The 24,838-nt window shown below is 37.7% G+C and overlaps 2 protein-coding genes and 1 long non-coding RNA gene across 5 annotated transcripts; 1 reads left to right on the top strand and 2 right to left on the bottom strand.

Annotated features, from left to right (window-relative positions):
• Positions 1-5,025: 5,025 nt before the first annotated feature.
• LOC134215101 (tRNA N(3)-methylcytidine methyltransferase Mettl2) lies at positions 5,026-10,152 on the bottom strand. 2 transcript variants are annotated; one of them, XM_062694351.1, is made up of 3 exons: positions 9,943-10,152; positions 9,156-9,728; positions 5,026-5,363 (listed from the first exon to the last, which is right to left on the bottom strand). In XM_062694351.1, the coding sequence occupies exons 1-3, from the start codon at positions 10,071-10,073 to the stop codon at positions 5,042-5,044; spliced, it is 1,026 nt and encodes a 341-aa protein (XP_062550335.1). In that variant the 5' UTR covers positions 10,074-10,152; the 3' UTR covers positions 5,026-5,041. The 2 variants fall into 2 exon arrangements, with proteins under 2 accessions (XP_062550335.1, XP_062550334.1); XM_062694350.1 differs by having other exon boundaries at positions 9,783-10,085.
• Positions 10,153-14,992: 4,840 nt separating this feature from the next.
• On the bottom strand, positions 14,993-15,585 carry LOC134215100 (uncharacterized). The gene is made up of 3 exons (XR_009980026.1): positions 15,533-15,585; positions 15,253-15,465; positions 14,993-15,180 (listed from the first exon to the last, which is right to left on the bottom strand). It is a non-coding gene; the product is annotated as an uncharacterized LOC134215100 (long non-coding RNA).
• Positions 15,586-16,609: 1,024 nt separating this feature from the next.
• LOC134215099 (N-alpha-acetyltransferase 35, NatC auxiliary subunit) lies at positions 16,610-19,852 on the top strand. 2 transcript variants are annotated; one of them, XM_062694347.1, is made up of 8 exons: positions 16,610-16,765; positions 16,820-17,123; positions 17,179-17,649; positions 17,713-17,830; positions 17,895-18,076; positions 18,402-18,596; positions 18,665-19,447; positions 19,516-19,852. In XM_062694347.1, exons 1-8 carry the CDS (start codon positions 16,731-16,733, stop codon positions 19,657-19,659), a joined length of 2,232 nt encoding a protein of 743 aa, XP_062550331.1. In that variant the 5' UTR covers positions 16,610-16,730; the 3' UTR covers positions 19,660-19,852. The 2 variants fall into 2 exon arrangements, with proteins under 2 accessions (XP_062550331.1, XP_062550330.1); XM_062694346.1 differs by having other exon boundaries at positions 17,179-17,655.
• Positions 19,853-24,838: the final 4,986 nt, after the last annotated feature.

The following is a 24,838-nucleotide window of genomic DNA, read 5'->3' as shown; positions in this document are numbered from 1 at the left end:
AGGACTTCCTGGAAATTATTTCAAGAAAATCAAGAAATTTCTTTCGGAATTGTTTATCGAAATAAATCGGAATCAATTTTTCTTAAAATTATAGCAATTACAAGGAAGAGTGAAGGAAATTTTCAATTTGTTGGGTCACGTGCCCAATCGTGCTCCAGCTCCAGTAGCCAAAAGATCAGTTTTGCTTTCGCATATCATGAGGCTAACACAATGATACTCCATGCCCAGGGAAGCTGAAAAAATCATACCAGACTGGGAATCAAAATCCAACATTCATTATGGTGTTGATTTGTAGCCGCACAGATAGAAAAATCCACTGAAATTTACGCTAAAAATCATGCACATAAATGGAACACCATTATTAGCGTAATTCCACACGGGATATTGCCTAAATGTATACAATTTTTGACGTGAATCGTCGATATTGAATACAAGTTGTAAGCAATCTTGTTAGCAAGAGGATCAATTTAGCGTATAATGGCGTAAATTTCCGCATGTCAGGTTTTACGCGCTGTTTATTTTTCATATTTTTTTTCTGTGCGCGTTTGTCACACTTAATTTTTTTACCGGGATCTCTACAATTTGTTAAACTTCTACCGAGATTCGCACAGCCGAGTCCCAGCAAACGTGTTTTTTGCCGAGATTTCTGTCAAAATTGCTAAAAATCAGCAAATTATTTGCCGAAACCAGCAAACAAGCGTTATTTTTGCCGGGATATCAGTTTTTATTTTGCTGGGCAAACGGCGGTGCGGATTTTGCCGAGCTGCAGATATAAAAACTGAGTATGTAAGCACTGGACTAATTAAGATATGTAGCATTCCAACCAAGATGATGAACCACCCAATGCGAACAGAATGAGGATATTCCATATGAAGTTACATATGAGATGAGATTAGAAGTTAATCGCCACGCTCATTGATTTGTAAATCTGTAGCCAAGAAGTTTTTGGATGACCTAACATTTAACACGCCAAAGCGGGTGTCGTAGCCAAGCAAATCCGTCTTCCGATTTGCCTTTTACCAACGAAAACAAGCGCGGAACACCGAAAAATAATTCGCATGTTCACGCCTCAAAAACACAACACTGAATGATCGTTTATTTTCACCGTTCGAATCATCAAGAATTCCTGTCAGCCTACTGAGATTGAATTTCAAATTTCTTCTCATTAACTTCTTAGTATGCTGGCATTTCAAATGCCAACTACGATTGAATTTCAAATTCGTTATCATTTTTTCTAGTAATGTCAATTTTTTAATATTTTAGTTTATTTCATTATTTTTATCATGAAATAAGAAAAACGTTCCACTTTATCCATCAATGTAACCAACAAATGCAAATGCATTTTTCAGACTCACTTTATTCCCCACAATATTCACCGTCTCTACTCTTTCTTTTTTTTTCGGTTAGGAAATTATTTTTTTGGAGCTGTTAATACGATAACATGAATTTAATTGTATTCTTTATTTCATACCGGCACAGTTGTTTATATACCAATCACAGCTGTGAATTTATTATCTGTGGCTCTAAAGCATTGACGCTGTCCTTAAACTGTTCAGATAATTCTGTTTAAACTATTGATTTACTAAACCCACAGAGAACAGACATGCATGCTCGAACAAAATTTCGTTCAAAACGTGTGTAAAGATTTAAATCCCACCTCAGCGCCGCCAACGCAGGCTGCCCGACATAAAAACTCAATCTCACTAAGTGATGGCGTTGGCATACACTACATAAATAATGTAGTGCTGCCACCTAGGAGCGAGCCTAGGAGCGATTCGGAAGGAGCACTAGCGCTAAAAAGTAAAATACGGCAAATTTTAAACATATTTATGAGCACACTAGCACCGCGCACCGGGGCATAACGACATACTTTAAAATGGCCAGTACAAACTTTTACACAAGTACGCGAATGAAGATGAACGTCTGTTCTCTGTGCTAAACCATTAACTAAACCAATCCAACCCAAATCCAATCCACATTCTACACAAATCCAATCCAATCAAAATCCCATGCAAATCCAATCCAAATCCAATCCGAATCCAATCCAAATCCAATCCATATCCAATCCACATTCTACACAAATCCAATCCAATCAAAATCCCATGCAAATCCAATCCAAATCCAATCCGAATCCAATCCAAATCCAATCCAAATCCAATCCAATCCAAATCCAATCCAAATCCAATCCAAATCCAATCCAAATCCAATCCAAATCTAATCCAAATCCAATCCAAATCCAATCCAAATCCAATCAAAATCCAATCCAAATCCATTCCAAATCCAATCCGAATCCAATCCAAATCCAATCCAAATCCAATCCAAATCCAATCCAAATCCAATCCAAATCCAATCCAAATCCAATCAAAATCCAATCAAAATCAAATCAAAATCAATCCAAATCAATCCAAACCCAATCCAATCCAACCAATCCAAACCAATCCAAATCAATCAATCCAAACCAATCCAAACCAATCCAAATCAATCCAAATCAATCAAACCAATCCAAATCAATCCAAACCAATCCAAACCAATCAAATCCAATCCAAACCAATCAAATCAATCCAAATCAATCCAAATCAATCAAAATCCAATCCAAATCAATCAAATCAATCCAAATCCAATCCATATCCAATCCAAATCAATCCAAATCAATCCAAATCTATTTCAACCAATCCAAATCAATCCAATCTATATCCAATGCAAATCCGATCCAAATCCAAGATTTTGAGATACTTAAACCGAATTAGCAAACTTATGCAATTTGATGCCACCAAGCAAATGAATTGCAAACAAAACTGCAAATTCAATTGAACAATTTTTTTTCACAACTTTTTAGATTACGAAAACTTTTCAAATCTCACCGACAAAGAGATATTCAATTCAACCTGCTATCTTGAACAATAGCTCCGCCCTTCAGATGAATTTAAGACTTAACAAATATTCATCTCATTGATTTTGGTTTTCTCAACGTTTCTATAGAAGACAACTTTCCAAATCTCAAAGATGTCAAGATATTCAACCGAACTGCCAATGTAACTGTCAATCTACCACGCTGCATAGCAAAGGGGCCGTCCACAAAGTACGTCACGCCTTTAGGGGGGAGGGGGGGGTCAGAGAAGCGTGACGATCCATACAAAAATTTTAGAGGTTTATTACAAAAAGTGTGACGAAGGGGGGGGGGGGGGGCGAAAATCGCCGATTTTTGCGTGACGTACTTTATGGATCTTCCCAAATGAGTTCCAAACATAACTGATAACTGATCTTGAAATGGTAGACCATATCTCTCGCCTATTGACACTCCTTATTTTTTTTTCATATGCGTGTAATTTTTTTTCATGGCTTTTCTTAATTTTTTTTTGCCATATTATTTTCTCGCGTTCTCTCTCTCTTTCTATTTGCCCTTAGCATATCAAGGCTTATCTTTTTTTTGCCGTTCTCTTTTCCAACTTAGGCTTACCATTATTTTTTTTGCCTTTTATATAGCATGGCTTACCATTATTTTTTGCCATTTTGTTTAGACTGAGTCTTACCACTATTTTTTTGCCATATCTCGTCTGGGGTTTACCTTTTTTTTACCCTTCACCAATCATAGCTTATCATTTTTTTTGCCATATTTTTCACGTCGGAGGCTTACCATATTTTTTTGCCTCATTCAGCTTTTCTTCGGCTGCTGACTTTTCTTACCTTGTAGGGAGCAACGACTACGTCATTGTCGTAGCCAAGCAAATCCGTCTTCCGATTTGCCTTTTACCAACGAAAACAAGCGCGGAACACCGAAAAATAATTCGCATGTTCACGCCTCAAAAACATAACACTGAATGATCGTTTATTTTCACCGTTCGAATCATCAAGAACTCCTGTCAGCCTACTGAGATTGAATTTCAAATTTCTTCTCATTAACTTCTTAGTATGCTGGCATTTCAAATGCCAACTACGATTGAATTTCAAATTCGTTATCATTTTTTTAATATTTTAGTTTATTTCATGTTTATTTCATTTTTATCATGAAATAAGAAATACGTTCCACTTTATCCATCAATGTAAACAACAAATGCAAATGCATTTTTCAGACTCACTTTATTCCCCACAGCGGGTTAAAGTGACAGGGATAAAAGTAAACAAATCTGCTAAAGGTATAATAGCTATTTAATTAATGCTTGATAATGTTGCCTCGGTTCGGCAGATGCAAATCTACTGCATAATGTGATTTTTGTGTTGGCCAAACATCGGCGTGAAATACGAAATTCGGCGGCGTGGAGCCAACCGGCGTTCGTCAATAAGTGTCGGCGGCGGCGGCGCACAGGTCTACGGTGGTGACGAAATCGAGATGGTTGAAGAATTCGTGTACTTGACCTCCGATAACGATACCAGCAGAGAAATTCGGAGACGTATCATAGCAGGAACTCGTACGTATTTTGGACTCCGCAAAACGCTCCGATCGAATAGAGTTCGCCGCCGCACCAAACTGACTATCTATAAAACGCTTAGGTATTAGACCGGTAGTTCTCTACGGACACGAGACCTGGACGATGCTCGTGGAGAACCAACGCGCACTTGCGAGTTTTCGAAAGGAAAGTGCTGCGTATCATCTATGGTGGGGTGCAGATCGCAGACGGTTATGTGGAGGAGGCGAATGAACCACGAGTTGCATGAGCTGCTGGTAGAACCATCCATCGATCACACCGCGAAAATCGGACGACTGCGGTGGGCCAGAATGTCGGACAGTAATCCGGTGAAAATGGTTTTCGACAATTTGTTCGACGGGAACAAGAAGGCGAGGTACACAGTGAGCAAGTTGGATAGATCAGGTGGACCGCCATGGACCGAGTTGAATGGAGAAGACTTTTATGCACTGCACAGGCCACTCCAGCCTTAGTCTGATGATAAATAAACAAAATGATTAAATACAATGCGGTCATTAATCTAACATCCGGCGTTCTATCATCCGACGTCAAACACTGTTTTAATAATCTAGATATTTTTAAAAATGGCATTCTTTCCAAATATAATCAGAATTTTACGCAATCTCTACACAAACAATTTATTTATTTGTAAAAGGTTTCCTAAACTTTACCTGCACCCACACGCGATACATCTTTATCATTCGTCCTCTATTGACTTGCAAACGACGGTCTATTATATTTTGCTCCTCCACTAACCCTGCATTTTGAAACAGTGTCCTCAAATCTTCTTGCGTGAAAAAGTAAACCAGCGTATTATCGCCGCGTGCGTAAAAATTCTCCTTCAGACATTTACCCGGTTTGAACCGCAGCTGAGCCAAATCGTAACGGCCATAATCTCTTAGCAGCACTAATCCTCCCGGCTTCAGATATCGCCCTATTTGGTTCGCGATATGTTGCATTCTGTAATAGAAGTGAGTTTGAATTGCGGTAGGCTTAGGTTAACTGGGTTCTTTCAAAATTACAATGAACGTAATAAACTTGGCTGAAAACCTCTCAAGGTCTTCATTTTTTTAATAGACAGGCTCACCGTCTTCGACCAGACGTCGCGCAGTCTGAACACTTTACACCTAGCATGAGACAACAAAAAGGATATTTACACAACACCAAGGGTACTAGTGGAAATTTTTCGCTTTACAAATTGTTTCCTCCATACTAGGTCGGGGATTGAACCCGCACTTCACAGCACATGCGTATTGACTATGTCGCTAACCGCACGGCCATGAAGCCCATTATCAAAATTAAAAGGAAATTTAAAACAATTGAAGCGCATATAGGAAAATTGAATGAAATTCATTAAGTGAGTTAAAAGGTACACGCCGGTGTATGTTTAGAATGCGAGCGTGCACTATTTTAACGGAAAGAAATGACATTTATAAAATTTAAATATCAGTCTAGGAGAACTGTTCGACATTTTATCTCATCTTAGCTCCCATGTTTATTTTATTAAAAACAAATCAATAAAAAAAAATTTGATTTGTTTTTCATATTTATGTTTTTTTTTCAGCAGCAGTAGCAGCAAAAAGAAGCGACGAGATTGGTGGTCTATTTCTTCGTTTTGTGATAAGATGAATATTATGTTAAGTGAGATGGAAAACGGAACAGTTCTCCTATTAGTTGCACTAAGTGAATGATTTTTTTAGGTAATTGTTAAAAATTGTGGGAAATAAGAAAAGCAGATTAATTGCCAAAAGTGTAGAACAACTCTGTTGGCAGATGGCCTTTCGACTACAACTCATCTTCTTTTATTTCTTCTTATCTTTTACCAAGACAACTTATGAAACATTAGAAGTAATGATGCAAACACACTTCCCGTGTTCTATCATCAATTCACATGAGGACCAGAATGCATCTGTTATGCAAACTGGTGTTAATGAAGCCAGGCGAGATATTCAACAAACGAATAAAGTCACTGGGATGAATTGCACCAGGAGCAATGCTGGCATTCTGGCCAATGAAATATTCACTGAACAGAAAGTTGAATGGGCGATTGATTCACTTGAACCCTTCAAATCTCCAGGTAGGGATGGAATTTTTCCTGTACTACTACAGAAGGGAAAAGCAATCTTAACACCCGTTCTGACTAAGATGTTCCAATCGAGCTTAATATTAGGCTATATTCCGACTGCATGGCGGGGAATGCGTGTCACATTTATCCCAAAAGCTAATAAGAAGGATAAATCATCCCCAAAATCCTTCAGACCAATTAGCTTATCGTCCATTATACTAAAAATAATGGAAAAACTAATAGATGAGCACATAAAATCATCTTATTTAACGAATACTCCTCTGAGCAAAAATCAGTTTGCATATTAGGAGGGTAAATCTTCAGTAACAGCGCTTCACAAGTTAGTTACAAAGTTGGAAAGAACTTTTGAAGCAAAAGAAATTTCACTTGCAGCGTTCCTCGACATTGAAGGAGCATTCGATAACACATCTCACAGTTCAATGAAGAATGCTATGTTGAAACGAGGTTTCGATGTATGCATTGTTGACTGGATTGGCGAGATGTTATCAAAACGAGAAATATCGGCAAACCTTGGAAGCTCATCAATTAGTGTGAGAGCAGGGTGCCCTCAAGGAGGCGTACTATCACCTCTATTGTGGTCTTTAATCGTTGACGATCTTCTCAAACAACTGGAGGCTCGAGGCTTCGAGATAATTGGCTTCGCAGATGATATAGTTATATTGGTGAGAGGAAAATATGACTGTGTTATTTCTAATAGAATGCAAATTGCCCTAAATTTCATCACATTATGGTGTGAAAACGAAGGATTAAACATAAACCCTTCAAAGGCCACACTAGTGGCGTTTACAAGGAGAAGAAATTATTCTTTACCTACATTAAAACTGAAAGGAGCAAATTTGAAACTTTCAAACTCAGTCAAGCATCTTGGCGTTCGACTTGACAGTAAGCTGAATTGGAACTTACATCTTGAAGAAGCATTAAGCAAAGCTACAAATGCTTTATGGATAAGTAAGGCGACGTTCGGTAAAAAGTGGGGACTTAAGCCAAAAATGATTCAATGGATTTATACGGCGATTGTGAAACCCAGAATATCATATGCCGCATTAGTATGGTGGCCAAAAACAAAAGAAAGGGTGGTACAGAAGAAGTTGGGAAAACTTCAAAGATTAGCTACTCTTTCGATAACTGGTGCGATAAGAAGCACGCCGAACACAGCACTAGACACTTTGCTCCACGTGCTACCATTGGATCAATTTATTCAATTAGAAGCAGAGAAGAGTGCTTTGAAGATCAAAAGAGATTCAAACCTCTTCGAAGGTGACCTAACAGGACATCTTAGTATTCTAAACAAAATAAGTATCAACTCACTGATCACAAACAACGATGATTGGATGAGAAGAAGATACAACTTTTATCGATGTTTTGATGTAATTAATCTTGAGCGAAGCACATGGACAAATGGTGGACCAAATCTTCGTTCAGGATCGATTGTGTTTTACACCGATGGTTCAAAACTGAACAATCAAGTTGGAGCAGGCGTGACTGGCCCAGGGACGAATATTTCGATTCCCATGGGAAAGTGGCCATCTGTTTTCCAAGCTGAAGTTCAGGCTATTCTTGAATGCTCTAATTTATGCATACGTCGAAATTACAGGCATTCAAATATTTGCATAATGTCTGATAGTCAAGCAGCATTGAATGCTCTGAAATCAGCAAGATGCACATCTAAACTCGTTTGGGAATGTGTTCAGTCACTCCAAACCTTGGGTAGTCGTAACAAAGTGAACCTGTATTGGGTTCCTGGTCATTGTGGCATTGAAGGCAATGAACAAGCTGATATGCTGGCAAGACTTGGTTCATCTCGACAATTCATAGGTCCAGAACCTTTTTGTGGTGTATCTGCGTGTTCTCTTAGAATGGAACTGAAATCTTGGGAACATTCAAAAATAGAGGACATTTGGAAGAACACCTTGATTGCGAGGCAGTCTAAACGTTTCATCACACCAAACGTATTTATCACTCGCAAAATCTTAGATCTTTCAAAAAAAGATCTTAACACATATACAGGTCTTCTAACAGGCCATTGCCCGAGCCGTTATCACTTGAAGCTGCTAGGAAAACTTCAAGATGATGTATGTCGCTTCTGCGGTATACATGTGGAAGACTCGGAACATCTGTTATGCCATTGTCCGGCAATTTTTAGAAAAAGATTACAGTTCTTCAACAGGGGGCTGATAGAACCCTCTGAAGTTTGGAGAACAAGTCCCAATTTGGTAGTGCGATTCATCAGAACCATAATACCGTATTGGGAAGACGCTGGTAGTCAAGGTGATGCAATTGCTCTACATAGCAATGATGCGTCAACTTGACAAAGCTATATGAAATGGGGCATATATCACAATAGATCTAACAAATGGTCGCAGTGATTAAAATACCCAACAGGAAAAAAATTTCTTCTTATTGGCATAACATCTCCACTGGGATATTACCGACTCCCAGCTAGTGTTAATGAGGTGCTTTATATTAACAAATATTAACTGCTCGGTTTCTAAGCCGGTTTTCATTTTTGCATTCGTATATGGTTATATTTTTATGCACATGGAAGTTGTGAAAATTTCCAACCGGAACCGAAAATCAAACCCAGTCACCTTTAGTATGGTATTGCTTTATAGCCGCGCATTTTACTGCACGGCTATGAAATATTTGCGACAACATCTTCAACTTACCGATCAGGATTAATTGCTGATAACACAAATATCAGCACAACGATGTCAATACTGTTCTCCTCAAATGGAACGTCCCAGTTTTCCGCCGTAGCATCAAGCACGAAAGCCTCACATCGTTTTTCATCAAACTCCTTGCTTTCCCTCAAAATTTGAATAGCTTGCTCCGAGAAATCACTGGCGTAGATTTTCAAATTTTTCTCGACGCTATATTTGAGAATCGGAAACACCGTGTTCCCAACTCCGCAGCCGAGTTCCAGAATAGTTCGCTGCACAACTTCGAAATCAACCGACACATTTGATGTCAATCCAGACCCTGCACAGTTCGTTCCCGCTGGAAACACCCGCTCCGGAGCGTCTTTCGTGTTCCGGGGGGCAAGTTCCGGGAACTCCGTGAATAGCCAGTGCCTATCCTTAAAGAAACGATTCTGATGGATTGCATAGAATTTGTTCCAATTGGCATCTGCTTGCAATTCGAGCTTCGCTGCGTTCTGATCGCTCATCTTTACCGTCGAGTTCTTCCGAACACCCTCAAGGGCAGCATGCTCTTGCTCTTCGTCCCATTCAACATTATCCCTAGAAAATAGATAGTTTTTAATTAATTACCTTCGCTATCCGATAGCCACCAACCATGTGTTGAACTCAAAAACCTCCGAGGGATCTTTGAGAAATCGTTCGCCAATGCGAGGCTTTTTCCGATACCGAGTAAACTCGTAATCGGTGTAGTATCGCAGCACAAAACAAGACCGATTATGCGCTCGTTTGACGCAGATAGAGAAAAATATCCTACCAAGCATTGTGCCGGAAAACATCATCCTCGTTGGACAGAAAGCGATTTCCAAACTGTGGCCGTTTAACGTCGTTTGAAATTTCTTCTTGTGCACCGGATACGGGTAATTCTACTACACTTGAGTCTTCCATTAAGTTTCAATTATAAATTTTATAATTTGAGTTTCCTACAACCTCCTGCACCTGCACCACAACCACAATGCATAGAAAAACATAAATAAAAACATGTGACTTTGACATATCAGGCGTTATTTCACATTAGCGTCGGATATCGGTATAAAATATATTTGATAGGGGCAAGCCAGAGTCTGGGGGCAGCGATGCCAGATTTGAAGACATGTCTTCAATTTGAAATTTGAAACTCAGATCAATCTGCACAATACAGAATGATCGGGACAGGCAAAATTTTGTCAAAATGCAAATGACCGTAAAATATCAACCGATATCTTTGGTTTTGACAGCGTTTGACGGGAAAATAAATCAAGTTTTGGAAAACTATTGTAGATCCAGTTGAAAACCGAACTGTGCTCTCGCGACAATCGCATTTTCTCCCATTTCTGGATGTCGCAACTACATCGCGAGTAGTGCGCATCTATGCCATAGCCGTGCGCCATCCTGCGCACCACCCGCGATGCAGTTGCGACACTTGGAAACGGGAGAAAATGCGATTGTCGCGAGAGCTCAGTTCGGTTTTCAACTGGATCTACAATAGTTCAAATCCATGGACAGACCGTTGGATACCGAAGATAATCCGGATTATTTCTTGAGCAACATATGATTAGGGCCGAAAAACCAACAATGCCGAACCGAGAAAAATGAGGTTCAAGTTTTCTATGACTAATTTAATTCATTAATTGAAGTAGAAACTCATTTCATTGCCAAAACCATGTCAATACTATACGTAAATGGTTATATTATAACAACAGATAAAGATTAATTGAAAAAGCGTTCGAAATCTACTAAATTTCAGCTGAAACAAAAATCGCGCCATTTACTCGCATTACCGGCAACACGTTTGGTTTTTAAGCCATTTGCTCAAAGCTAGTAACACCATCGGATTTGTTAGCTAGAGCAGTTCTGCTATGCGACGTATCGAAAACCTATAGGTAAAAATATACATTTTAAAATAATTTGAAGCTAGTTTCTCTAAATAAACAATATAAAATAAATGGCCGAAAAAGCAAAGCAAACATTCCGCGTGGTAGTTGAGGGCGCCAACAAAGGACTTAAAAATCACTATGGTGCAAGAATCAGAATCATTTACATAAAGCAACCGTTTATGCTAGAAAATCAAAAATCATGGTTTTGGTTTATAAGCCGTTATAATACTCGCACCCGGTGATCTTGCTCTAAATCTATGGATTTTTGCCAATAAATATTTGTGGATTTTTGTGGATGCGTGAGATATGGCCGATTTTGTGAAATCAGTGAAACCGGTTCCACCTATTGTCGCCCGCACGCTGTTATTCTCGTAAACAGCGTTCTTGCATCAAGTGGTACCCCATGAAAAAACGGCTGGCGCTGTGTTTCTGAGAGCAAGATTACCGGTGGTGAGTTTAAGCCATTTGGCAGCGCAGTATCATTATTTGACACTTTACCGGTCGCTACTAAACGCGCTGCTATAACAGTAGTGCGACTGACAGGTGACCAAATTTGGTAGCGCAATAAGAGCGCTGCTATTTGATGAACTGTCAACTGTCAAACGTCACCGGTACGGAATACAGCAACCAAAATGAAAACCGAAAATAGTGACCGATACGGAAACGAGCGACGATACTAAAATGAAAGCGCTGCGCGGGTGATTAAAATGCTCGCGACCGATAATGATGCTCTGAGCAAATATTGGAATCACAATTGTTCTATAGAGGTGTGAGTCGATCCGAAAATCGTCGGTGACGACGGCGGTCAAATCTCGCTTAACTTTTCAAAAGGACCTAAGTAACATTTTTTTCATGAATTAATTTGAATAGCGCAATCAACAGAACAACATGAAAGCTATTGATTGCAGTATTCAAATTAATTCATGAAAAAAATGTTACTTAGGTCCTTTTGAAAAGTTAAGCGAGAAATCTATTACACTTGGTAAGGAAAATCGTATGCATTTCTCAGTAATTATCTTCTGAGTATTCTTATGTTGCGCGGACATTTCGTTCAAATCTCTATAATAAAATCTTTAGAATTTTCAAAAGAGTTTACTTGAGTCTGAGTTTCCTCGAAAAAATATCCTCTATTATTTGTAAAATCTTATTTTCCAGAATTTTCAAGGATTTTTTTTCACTCGATATTTTTCAGGATTTTCTAAAATTGTTAGAGACAATGAGTTCAAAATAACAATTAAGAATATTGTTTTCCACTATAAATCCTATTGTAAATGGCAGTTTTACAATAGAGAATAGGGGTTGTTAGTAACCGTAACAATAAAAAAATCGTTTTGTAATTCTATTCACTTGTCATAAGACACGTTTTATTGTACGGTTAGGGTAATTGTCCTATTTTGGACCCCTAGAGGAAGTGCATCCCAATATATGCTTATATCTATTGAAATACAGGTTCGATATGGGCGGAAATTGCACCATTTCAAAGATGAAAGTCTTATTTATGAAATAGAAATTCGAAATGAGCTTCAGTTATTGATAAATCAGTGAAATTTGCCATTTTCTGAAATGAAAATAATCTTCGTTTTGGACAGTGCAACATATTTTGGACCCCCAAATGTACACATTTTGGACACCCCCAATTTAGTCTCTTCAAAGTCGATTTTCTAATTTACCCTGGTGAATTGAGTCGAAGCCAAGTCTTATCTTTCCATTGGCATGCATCAATGAGAAGATTCCTGCGTTTTAAATTCACAATTCAAGACAAAAAATTTCAAAACGACTTATCTGCTTTTGTAAACAAAGATTCAAACGACGATTTGACGAATCTGATAGCTCTCCCACGCAAACCAACACCACCAATGGGTAGGTGAAGGTTTCTGCTACCTGTTTATGGTGTTGGTTTGCGTGGGTGAGCTATCAGATTCGTCAAATCGTCGTTTGAATCTTTGTTTACAAAAGCAGATAAGTCGTTTTGAAAATTTTGTCTTGAATTTCGACAAAAACTTATTGTGTATGTTCTGAGATTTTCAGTGATGTATACTTTTAAGCATAACGCATTGTAACGCTCGCCTTCTTGAACAAACTAATTTCCTTGAATTTTCATCTAAATATCGCTTTTCTGCGCGGGAAACCAGTGAAATAGATGCTGACCAATGTTAATTTCCTGAAGCCAATGGGGGAATTAGCAGCGGCATTGTTTTCAGTTCAGAAATCAGAAAAATGTTGCCAGGAGGGTCCAAAATGTGTAGGGGTTCAAATCAAGTTGGTTACCCTATTGGTACAATGGAAGTACAATAGAATTAAATGTTCATCGATAAAATGTATTGTAATTTTATGATATTTTAATGTAATTCTATTGTATTTTCCATTCGGGATAATATAAACATTCGCTCAGAAATGTGTATTTACGATTTCGTTGTGCTATTTTTCCCTTGGGTACATTTTAGATCATTCTCCCCTACCAAACATATTTGCATTGAAATGGCTTTTATAAACCATGAAGTTTGATACTCATATTGATATAATTGGAAAAAGGTATAACCACCGGTGGTACTACCACAGACAAGCAGACATAACACTCGTCAAATTTCCATCGTTCAATGATTTACTTGTCAATTCAAATAATCATTAGTTGGCCAATCGATCACTCGTGGCGCGCGCATCGGATTTGCTCTAGTTTGACGTTTGCTCACTACCATCATCTGGCTCGTGATTTGCCCAGCTAACTGAAATCAACAGATGTCTACGAGAACAAGCGTACGTGCAACAATTGGTGGAATCGGTTTTACGGATTTCACGGAAGCGGCCATATCTCAGGTGTTTGTTGTTCTATCTGTAACATCAATGGGGCCGGGATTTTGATTTTCCGTGCCCAAATCCCGAAAACATTGCATATGTAAAAATGCATGGGCAAAATTTCTTTAAGTCCATCCTCTTTTTTGTGTATAACTTTATGTCTACTACGATGATCTTACGGAAAATTTGATCAACCAACCAACCAAGGTACAGCTGATTCAGTATGGGAGAAATGTCACTTTCACCGTACGGAATATTTTTCCGTATCTAGGATAACCAACTTGATTTGGACCCCTACACATTTTGGACCCTCCTGGCGACATTTTTCTGATTTGTGAACTAAAAACAATGCCACTGCTAGTTCCCCCATTGGCTTCAGGAAATTAACATTGTTCTGCATCTATTTCACTGGTTTCCCGTGCGAAAAAGGGATATTTACTTGAAATTTCGAGGAAATTAGTATGTTCAAGAAGGCGAGCGTTACAATGCATTACGCTTAAAAGTATACATCACTGAAAATCTCAGAACGTACACAATAAGGTTTTGTCGAAATTTGGAATTTAAAACGCAGGAATCTTCTCATTGATGTATGCCAATCGAAAGATAAGACTTGGCTTCGACTCAATTGACCAGGGTAAATTAGAAATTCGACATTGAAGAGATTAAATTGGGGGTGTCCAATATGTGGACATTTGGGGGTCCAAAATATGTTGCACTGTCCAAAACGAAGAATATTTTCATTTCAGAAAATGGCAAATTTCACTGATTTACACCGAATAAAATTTCCGCATAACCTGTATGTGTCAACCTACATAAATTTTTGCAATTAGATTTTATGAATAAAATCTATATTCGAACATATAAATGTTATAGAACTTCCGTCGAATAAAGTCTATGTTCTTGTGGCAAATACTGTTTATGTTTGAACCTTATAATTTTTATACGGCGATGTAAAATAAAATTTATGTGTGAGGTCAATAAAATACATTTAGTATGGTGTAATAAGCAATATGTTTTGATTTCAAATAAAAAAAACAAGAAACGTGTTTATAATTAGTAAATTCATTTATTTATATAAATTTACCATACTTATTGTTACTGTTTAATTGTTATTGTTATTGAGCAATTGAGTTTAAAAATATGCAACAATGTTCCCAACTGCAACTAGACCACCACCATCGAATTCGTTCCCGTAGGTGTTGTTCCAGCTGAGGATCATTTGTACACTTCGTAGGAAAGATGACGGTGGGAATACCGGTGAGTATTGACGTCGTTTCCATCCTTTTGCTCGGTGACTGATTGATGCTTCTCCTTTAAATGTCATCTTCTTTATCTTGTCAAATGCGCTGAAAATATATATTTGATAACATTTGTTAATACAAAATGACAAATCTAAAATATAATTATTTAATGATTACCTTTACAAATACCGCCAGGAAATCGGATTTTGTAACTCGTTAAGCTTCTGCAGATAATCACACCTGAAACGTTGGTAAACGTTTAAAGACTTAGTCCAAACCGGGTCACAACTGGTCGGCATTTCCGGACGAGTTCAATCGTACATTTTGCTTATTAAAACAGTTCGTCTCGAGATTAATTCACACAAGGAGGATGCTGCTATACATTTTCGCCTGGAATTTATAAATAATAACCATTATATATGTATTTATTTGAAGAAAATCAATAGTTGAATCTTACCTTAGGTGCTGCTGAAAAAAGGAAAGATGAACACGCTTTCACCTCAGAGCGTCATCTCACACTGCACCGAACATACTTAAAGACTATGTGTGAAATGATATAAATTTCAGTTATAGCGCCTGACTTATAAACTTCATGTCTGCGCAAACATAATCAATATGAGTAGGACAAATAGCAGGTAATATGTTTCTAATGATGATTATTATTACAAACATAATAATAATGTTCACAAAACCATATAAAGATGATAAGTAAAAGTCGAATAAAATGTAGGTTTGTAATTTTATTAGTGTATATTTAACCGAGGTTCATTTCGAATTTCTATTTCATAAATAAGACTTTCATCTTTGAAATGGTGTCATTCCCGCCCATATCGAACCTGTATTTCAATAGATATAAGCATATATTGGGATGCACTTCCTCTAGGGGTCCAAAATAGGACAGTTACCCTATGTGCACAAAAGATATTTTAGTTACCAGATAAAGATTGTCGCTTCGGTTCCCTTTGTTCTGCTGTCCGAATCATTAGTGGTACCTAACTGTCAAATCGTATGTATTTTTCCTTCATTGACATTTAGGTCCCCTATGCTCGCCAGCAAAAGATGTTCCGGACAGCGACAATGTTTATCTGGTAACTAAAATATCTTTTATTTGCACAGTACTTTTCAGCAGCGTAAGCACTTATTTACCTACTATTAGAAACTTAAGACAAACTACCGATTTATAATAAAAATGATCTGGCCACCCTGAGTCAACTACCGATTTCCCAAAAAAATCTGACCGCCCCGGTTTTAAGTCAAGACAAAATTTTCTAAACGACTTATCTGCTTTTGTAAACAAAGATTCAAACGACGATTTGACGAATCTGATAGCTCTCCCACGCAAACCAACACCACCAATAGGTAGGTGAAGGTTTCCACTATCTGTTTATGGTGTTGGTTTGCGTGGGTGAGCTATCAGATTCGTCAAATCGTCGTTTGAATCTTTGTTTACAAAAGCAGATAAGTCGTTTTGAAAATTTTGTCTTGAAGTAACGTCTGTGAACCTATATTTTATAAACCTTAGCTCTTGACAGAACCTTTTGAAGTTATTTTTATTCAGTGTAATTGAATGTCATAAAAAATTGATGTTTATGTTCGAATGGAGCTAAATTTCCTGAATTTTTAAATTTTTAATTCCATATTAACTTTTATCTAAAATGGATTCAATACAAACAGATCCTCAGGATTTGAGGTAATTGAAAACTTAACTCTTAATATCCTATTATGTTCGTTTCATGCATTGTAGATTGAATGCCGACCAATCCGCGAATGCACTTGTCGGAGAACCGATGGAAGTGGTTGCCTGTGGAGATGTTTCGGATCCATCTATGAACAACGCACTTTCATGGATGGTCCAACGCGAATGGAAGGAAATCACGACCGAGTTTTTCGGCTGCGTTAAAGAGCTCAAGCTCGGTGAGTTGATTCACGATAACATGTTCGGACTGTTCGATGCCATGTCCGCAATCGAAATGATGGATCCGAAAATGGATGCCGGAATGTGCTGCAACAAGGAGGCAACGCCGTTGAATTTTCAGATAGCGGTTGAGGTATGTAGGATCTGTTGTTTTTTTTTTAAATAACTAGGAATGACACAACTTACAGAGCGGCAAAATGAAGCTGCAGAATCTGGAGAGTCAGGAGCTGATCGGAATTATCGATGCCACTTATTCCTGTGTGGTGTCTTGGTTGGAGGGCCACTCAATGGCACAAACGGTATTGACCTGCTTGTATCTACATCAACCGGACAAGATTGAGGATAAAGCAATGAAAGCCTTTGCCGTTGCGATCTATAAGCTGATTAATTTGATCAGGAGTTTCATCCTGAGAGCCCGAGTGTACGAAGAGGAAGATTTTCAGCCTAGCAACTATGGCTATGACATGTACGTCGATATGACGGAGACCAAGGCTTGCAATATGCTAAAAAGTGCGGAGGAAGATTGGGTGAAAAAAGCCAAGGAAGTCGAGGGCGCCAAAGAGCGAGAGGAAGTCAATGCTTTGGTGAGCCGACTGAAGTTCACCAGACTGTTCCTGCAATGCCTGGTAGCACTTTATCCCACAAAGATTTCAAATGTGGTAAGGGTAAGGACTAGGTAGATATTGTAAATATTTAGATGTAAATAAATTGATATTTACTAGAATGTGTCACCAACAAAAACGGAAATGATCGACATTGTTAAGACGTTGAACGGCGCTCTCGAATTGGCACAAGTGATGGAAAAAACTATTGAATTTGGAACACAGCCGGAGGCCAACTGTAAGTACTTTTTTTTTTGCATTCGGAGTCCAATTGATTTTGCATTCATTCATTCAATTTTCAGCTGACACGCCTAATCCAATGGGGTTTTCAATGATGGTCAACCAGCGTTTATTACCGCCCACATTTCCACGGTACACGAAGATAAAAGAACGTGCAATTTGTATTCAATATCTGTCCGAATTGATACATCGGTTGAAGCATGCATGCAAAATTGTTCACTGCACCAATTATCACAGCGCTTTGGTAAGCAAAACTTATTTGCTTTTATCGTCTCTTATTTATTTATTAATAATTTTCTTTTCAAATCAAATAGATCTGTAGTGTTAAATTTAATTTTTAAATTAAAAAAGAACACATAAATGAAGATTTAAAAAAAAATTAAGAAATATTAAGTTATGATTAATGTTTAGTGGCTTTTCTAATGCAATTATCACTTTCATACATGAGGTGCCTCAAATAACTATAAACTGCCCGTATTCATTCATTCAGATTATCAAGCAATCATTCGCTGCAAGAGTCTATACATCTTAGTAGTTTTACTAAATTTTAACCTTTGGTTTTCTTACAGAACTTCTTCATGGAATTCAGTAAAAAGTTTGGACCTTGTCTGCTATCCAGAAGTATTTTGCAGACTTTGTATCTGCCATTGCCGAACATGGTATTTGGCACAAAGAAGCTCACGGAGGTTTTAAAGGAATCGGCAAAAGCTTTCATCGCTCCTCCAGTACTACTTTCGGACAATCCATTGTCCACTAGTCCTGCTGTAAGAATCAAAATCAAATTCCTACCCATATGTTCCAGCACTTGAAAAGTCATTCTGCCAAATTTCAGGCCATCAACTGTGTCGATTCGTTTTTTGCGTACAATGAACACACGTTCAGTGTCCTCTTCGAGATCTGTGGCTACAATCGGGCACGACAGCGGGACAAGCTGGGAATTATGCTGTCGAACTTCGCCAATCTGCAGGACGAAGCCGAACGGGTCGACGCTTATCTGCATTCGCTGTCGATGAAACACGAAAATCCTCGACAACATTTGGCATGTTTCGGAACCTGGGTGCTGTATCACTGCCTGCGCGCAATGTCTTTCTTTCTACTGTCCGGCCTGGAGCTGGAACTGTACTCGGTGCATGAGTATTTGTACATTTTTTGGTACTTGTATCAATTTTTGTTCGGCTGGATCGTGTCCGCGTTGACTCGAGCCGACACCTTCCTGGTGGAGCAGGACTACGTGGCGGACGTCAAAAACGCAAAAGGCAGCCAAAAGAAACCAAAGGCGAAAAAGCGCAAGGGGAAAACCGACGGTAAAGAAATCATCTTCAATCAGGCAATGCAAAATATGTGCGGGGGTTATTACAAAGCTCTTGGAGGTTTCATCGGTGAGGACCGCATTCCGGAACCACTGCCAATGTTCGACAATGAAAAAGTCCGCTTCGAGCACCGCTTTGCTCCGTTCGCTACGCTATCAACTCCTCCACCAATGGCGTATTCGGATTTCAAGCTTATGAAAACGTACTTACTTAAGTCCCCCGCGGACGAACTTTATGCTGCTGCTGCCAAGCATTTCCACGAGGCACGAGTTCTTCTGGAATCGTACCCGAATCCGGATGAAGAGGTAAGTCCTGGAACATTTAAAAAAAAATATATTTGTTTAATTGTTGATTCATTTATTTTCATATGAAGTGGCACGAAATCGTCAAAGTGGCAAAGATGAACTTTGTAATGATGAACTTGCTGGCCAGTGGGTTGAACCGTCAGTCCAAGACGCCACCGGAGTTTGACTTTTCCTGCCACCGGTTCTTTCCGATTATTAAACAGCGCAAGTAATAGCTTAGTTTCTAAAGGTTTCACGTCATGTTAACCATAAGTACTACATATTCGAAATCTATTTAGCTGCAATTTAATTGTGTTTTGTGTAAGTGTGTCAGTGCGAAATTACAAAATTAGACTACAGGAATCGTATACCAGAACAATTGGCCCGGTATCGATGGAGTTCAAACAAAATATTAAATCAAAAATAGATGTGTGCATCTGGATTTGTCATATCCGAAATCCTTTCACTTTTGCGTATACCGTGGAAGCACCATATTTGACGCAGGTCCAAACTTGACGCACTCTCAAATCAAATGATGCAGAAAACCTATTTTCGCCAAAAATATATCAACGAATCAAGCTAGATGGCTTTATTTGCTCTTCTTCTTTGCATATATGGCATAAACAGCATATTATTGATGAAGAATCAACGTACCCAAATAAAATATATGGAAGACATACTCATAATGCGTCAATTTTTTACTTTCTTAGCCACAATGCTAAGGGTTGAATAATCATTTTTTCATGCAAAATAACTTTTGTGAGAATCTTTTAACCCTACCTACAAACAGCTAAGCATTATGAGTAAGCTTTACCTTTTACGTTGAACATTGCAACATTCGAACGCATTTTTCAACCCAAAATGTTCTGCGTCAAATTTGGCTTAAAATGCATTGTTATGTTCCTAATTAATCTTATCATGCGAATAGACAAGGCAGTGCTAATAAACCTCAATAATAGTCTTAGGAAAAGCAATATGTATTCATTAAGTTTTAACTAACTCTCAACTACTTTAAATATTAGTCAACATTGGATCATTCCACTAAGTGTCCAGCCCATGATAGTATGCATTATGCTGCCTTCGATTATGATGCGTTTCTTATACTAAAGACACACTGGTGGTACAAGGACCGTGGTATACCACGGTTATATACCCTAGTACATATTGTACCATGGTTTTCCACGTTGTACCAGCATGGTACAAGGCGACACACCTGTGGTACAACTTGTACCATGGTACGAATACCATCAGTGTGTCATTAGTATTACAGGTATTTGGTAATTATGCTGTTTTTATATGCTAGTTTTAGAATTCTTGCGAGCAAACAATATTTTATAATAAATTAGTATCATATAATTCAATTTACTTTGCACGAAATTCTAACAAACCAAAACAATGAACACATTTTCAATTTGTTACTCTGTCGCTTTCCTGTCACTACTAGTCGTACAACCCTGAATATGAAGTCAAACAAAAATATGGCTGCCTTTATCATATAAGCTTCAGTTTATGTTAATAGTTTATTGAACAAATGTATATAGATGGGCAGCTCATATTTTTTGAGATATATCTGCCGGTCACGTAACACTTGCAGATTGGTAGCTTCAATGTGGTTCTAAAAGCGTTCATATACAAGTTGCGTTTTCAGTTTAGACAGAAGCTGTACGCTTCTCAGTTTAGCCAGAAGCTATACGAACTTCTCAGTTTATAGATTCAAAATTGCAGATTACCAAAGAAAGTTATGTTTTTATAACAAATACAACATACCATGGTAGGCTGGTTATGAAATGAAATGTAAAAGTTAATCCTCCCGTAAATATATATTTTGACATGATTCTTACACCTAAATGAGAAGCATTTTGAATGATGTGCAGGGTTCATGAAACTAATAAAACACTTACATGCTACAGAGCATATAACTTGCAGAAAAACTGAACAAAAAAAAAAAAAATGCCTCTTTGTATAATTAATTAACTTGTTATTTTATATCGTACCAAGTTCTATTGCACTGTCTTTCTTCTTCTTCTTATTGGCATTACATCCCCACACTGGGACAGAGCCGCTACGCAGCTTAGTGTTCATTAAGCACTTCCACAGTTATTAACTGCGAGGTTTCTAAGCCAAGTTACCATTTTTTGCATTTGTATATCATGAGGCTAGCACGATGATACTTTTATGCCCAGGGAAGTTGAGACAATTTCCAATCCGAAAATTGCCTAGACCGGAACCGGGAATCGAACCCAGCCACCCTCAGCATGGTCTTGCTTTGTAGCCGCACGTCTTACCGCACTGTCTTTATATAAAGGCATTTAATTGATTGAGTTTTAACATAGTTTTAAAGTGCGTCAAATTAGGAACAACTTTGCGTCAAATAAGGAACATAGTAAAATTAGTGCGTCAAGTTGTGCACCTCAAGTACTACGTAAAAACTGATTAAAAAACTAAGATATAAACTTATATTTCGAAGTTTAATTATTTCTACACATTCTATAATAGTACATAGTAAGCTTGTTATGCAGAATATTAAGCGAATCCATATTGGAATTATTTTTTAAATAATGATTCTTTTTAAAATTTTCTTAACTGTGTCAAATATGGTGCCTCCACGGTAGTTGTAATGAATAGTAAAACCGATAGTTGACTACTTAGTAGCTATGTTTTACATTAACTGATATTCACCCAAATTGTTTTCTAAAAAAACACCTTAATAAAGCTTAAAAAAAACAATTTTTTTTACGTACGAACTTCAAACGAAAGTTAATGCGCATTCTTGTTTACGCCAGCGATATCCAATGGGTATACGATTCAAACGAATCGTATTCGTTCGAAAGTTTCGTTCGTCTGTAAACAAGAATTGGGGTTATTCGAGTAAAGTTGCAACTTTCCTCTACACCGCTTTGTCGATATATTCCTGCTCTAGTGGATGGGGGTGTGCCCCATACAGCTCATTTTGGTTCCATGCTGCGATCATCTCGTCAACAGTTTTGAGGCCGCAAATCAGTCAAATTGTCAACGCTGTACATCCAGGTTTTTTTTATACTGTTTGGTTTTAGTCGATCAAGACTTTTAGCATCAATGGAACAATTAGTTTCCAGTTCCCACGAAAAAAAAATACAAAAAATCAAAAGAGAATCAAAGCAAATTAAGCTGGTACCTACTTATTTAAAAAGTTCAGGATAACCGAAAAAATAATGAATTCTTACCGCGCAATAAAAAGCTGGGTGCGGTTTGGCACATCATTAGGCCACTGGATCGTATATAGAAACACTAACATTTTTTTTTGTAATTTCTTGGTGATATGAGGTACACTCAATCCTCTTTTTACGACACTTCTATATACGTTATTTTGTCTTACGTTCCCCTTCTTACAGCACGTAACGTAAAAATAATTGCTAGCATTATTGATATTCAAAAGTAAACCTATAAAAAAGCATGTCTTAGAAACTAAGGGTATGCGATAAAGACCTTTTTTGCTAACGAAACGAAACGAAACAAAATTTAAAATGTCTATGTTCATTCGAAACGAGACGAAACGAAATACAGATTTACTTCCGAGACCTCGAAACGATACGAAATCAAGGTCCATTTAATTCGGAATTTTACTTAACGAAATTTTGTTTTTTTTCGCGGAATTTTAATGAATTGATTTTACATTATGTAGGTAATTCTGATTTCATTTTTCAAAGTCAAATAACTGCTTTATGAACAATAGAGTTATAGTAACAGAAGGAGCTGTCTGTGGTAAATGATTGGTGGAATGATCGTAGTGTGCCTTGTACGCGAACGGAATTGTTTTTCATTTTCATCCGTCATATTTCCGATTCTCATTAAAAACTAATTGAAAAATTCTTAAAAATGAAAAATGTATGGATGTAATACTTATTGTAGTGATCCTTTGCAAAATTTAGTGTTTATTATTGTGCTAATGAAGTTTGTGTGAAGTGAGGAGGGGAATCTTCATCAAGAATTCATGATTCAACTCAATAAATCGTTGACTTCTATTCTTGCTGTTTTATTGATCGTATAGTAAAGGACACTTTCTTAAGCCAACAAATGTGATGCCGGGAAAGAAATTCCAATTCATGACTGACGAGTAGGGTGTCCCAAAAAAAATCGATGTTCGAAAAGTCATGGTACTCAACCCTGAAATGAAAGATATACCTGTCTGGATATTTTTTGAAGAACAAACCGAATTTCTAAAAAATCGTTTAGAGGTCGCGCCAGATCGATTTTTAAAAAATGAGCTTTTTTTAGGTGAAAAATCAAATATTGGATCTTTTCACAATTTTTTTTTCACGGACACCCATTCGTTTTATATTTTTTTTATTTTTCTGTGGATCTTTGCCCATATTCTCCATGAATAAGTTTTTGGTATTATACGTTTTTACAGTCTGCAGAACTTTTTAAATATCGAAAAAACACATTTTTTTTGACTAATTTTCGAAGTTATTTCATCCTCAAACAAAAAATATTTTTTTCTCGTGCAGAAAAACTTACATACTATAAAGAGCTATTTATAAGGAGTATTTTCATAAATCAAGATCCAAAAAATTTTGTTCTGGGGCTGAGATATTGCAGTTTTAGTAAATAGTCAAAAAGTGTATAAATTTGGTACTTTTTCTCTACATGTTATAATTTCATCAAAATTGCACCAATATTTTAATTGAAATTAAAAACAATTCAAAAGCAAATAAATGGGAATATTTTCTAGGTAACATAGCTTTTCTTTCCAATGGAGTTGGTTACCCGAATCACAGGATTTGGTCGGAATAAAATGATATCACATCCATCTGTTAATATGTAGCAATATACAAGCAATCAGGTTTACTATGATCTCTTTATTAGTTTTGATTCAATCATAGGATGCTTTTCACGGCATTCAAAAAACAAGGCAGGCTCAGCACGTATGTAAACATTCAGTTTGAACGTAAACATGTGTCTTCACTACTATCTTCGCACAAGCTGAACTGAGACGATGCTTTACGGTCTCAGCAGACTTACTTTTGTACTCTATAATGTGGCGATAAAATATGCGTCACCCTTGAAGTGTCGTTTTACCCATTGGCGTAAATAAGGGGGGGCTAGGGGGGCTTAGCCCTCCCTAGAAAAAAATTAGCCCCCCTAGGATTTGATAAGTTAGTTAGCAGTGATATCAGTTTTCAACATATAGCATAATGAATTACCGAAAAAGTTTGAAGACTAAAGAGTTATCTCTCATATTCACTCTATCAGGGCCGGATTTAGCCGGAACGGGGCCCCGGGGCCGACGGTATGTGGGGGTCCCAAAATATACAAAAAAGGGTTGGTTTTGGTACATAAGATTTGTGGGGGCCCGGGGCCACGGCCCCCCCGGCCCCCTATAAATCCGGCCCTGCACTCTATCATACTTAATGAAATGAATGGAAGAAAAAT

This window comes from Armigeres subalbatus, chromosome 2, assembly GCF_024139115.2.
Source record: "Armigeres subalbatus isolate Guangzhou_Male chromosome 2, GZ_Asu_2, whole genome shotgun sequence".
Lineage (NCBI taxonomy): Eukaryota > Metazoa > Arthropoda > Insecta > Diptera > Culicidae > Armigeres > Armigeres subalbatus.
This window is presented reverse-complemented; position numbering and strand designations above follow the sequence as displayed.

Coding starts and splice junctions, on each gene's coding strand:
- LOC134215101 (XM_062694350.1), bottom strand. CDS start 9,967: ATGATGTTTTCCGGCACAATGCTTGGTAGGATATTTTTCTCTATCTGC. Junction 9,729..9,782: donor GTTTTTGAGTTCAACACATG/GTTGGTGGCTAT, acceptor TCTATTTTCTAG/GGATAATGTTGAATGGGACG. Junction 5,364..9,155: donor TCAGCAATTAATCCTGATCG/GTAAGTTGAAGA, acceptor CTTCTATTACAG/AATGCAACATATCGCGAACC.
- LOC134215099 (XM_062694346.1), top strand. CDS start 16,731: ATGGATTCAATACAAACAGATCCTCAGGATTTGAG. Junction 16,766..16,819: donor ACAGATCCTCAGGATTTGAG/GTAATTGAAAAC, acceptor CATGCATTGTAG/ATTGAATGCCGACCAATCCG. Junction 19,448..19,515: donor ACCCGAATCCGGATGAAGAG/GTAAGTCCTGGA, acceptor TTTCATATGAAG/TGGCACGAAATCGTCAAAGT.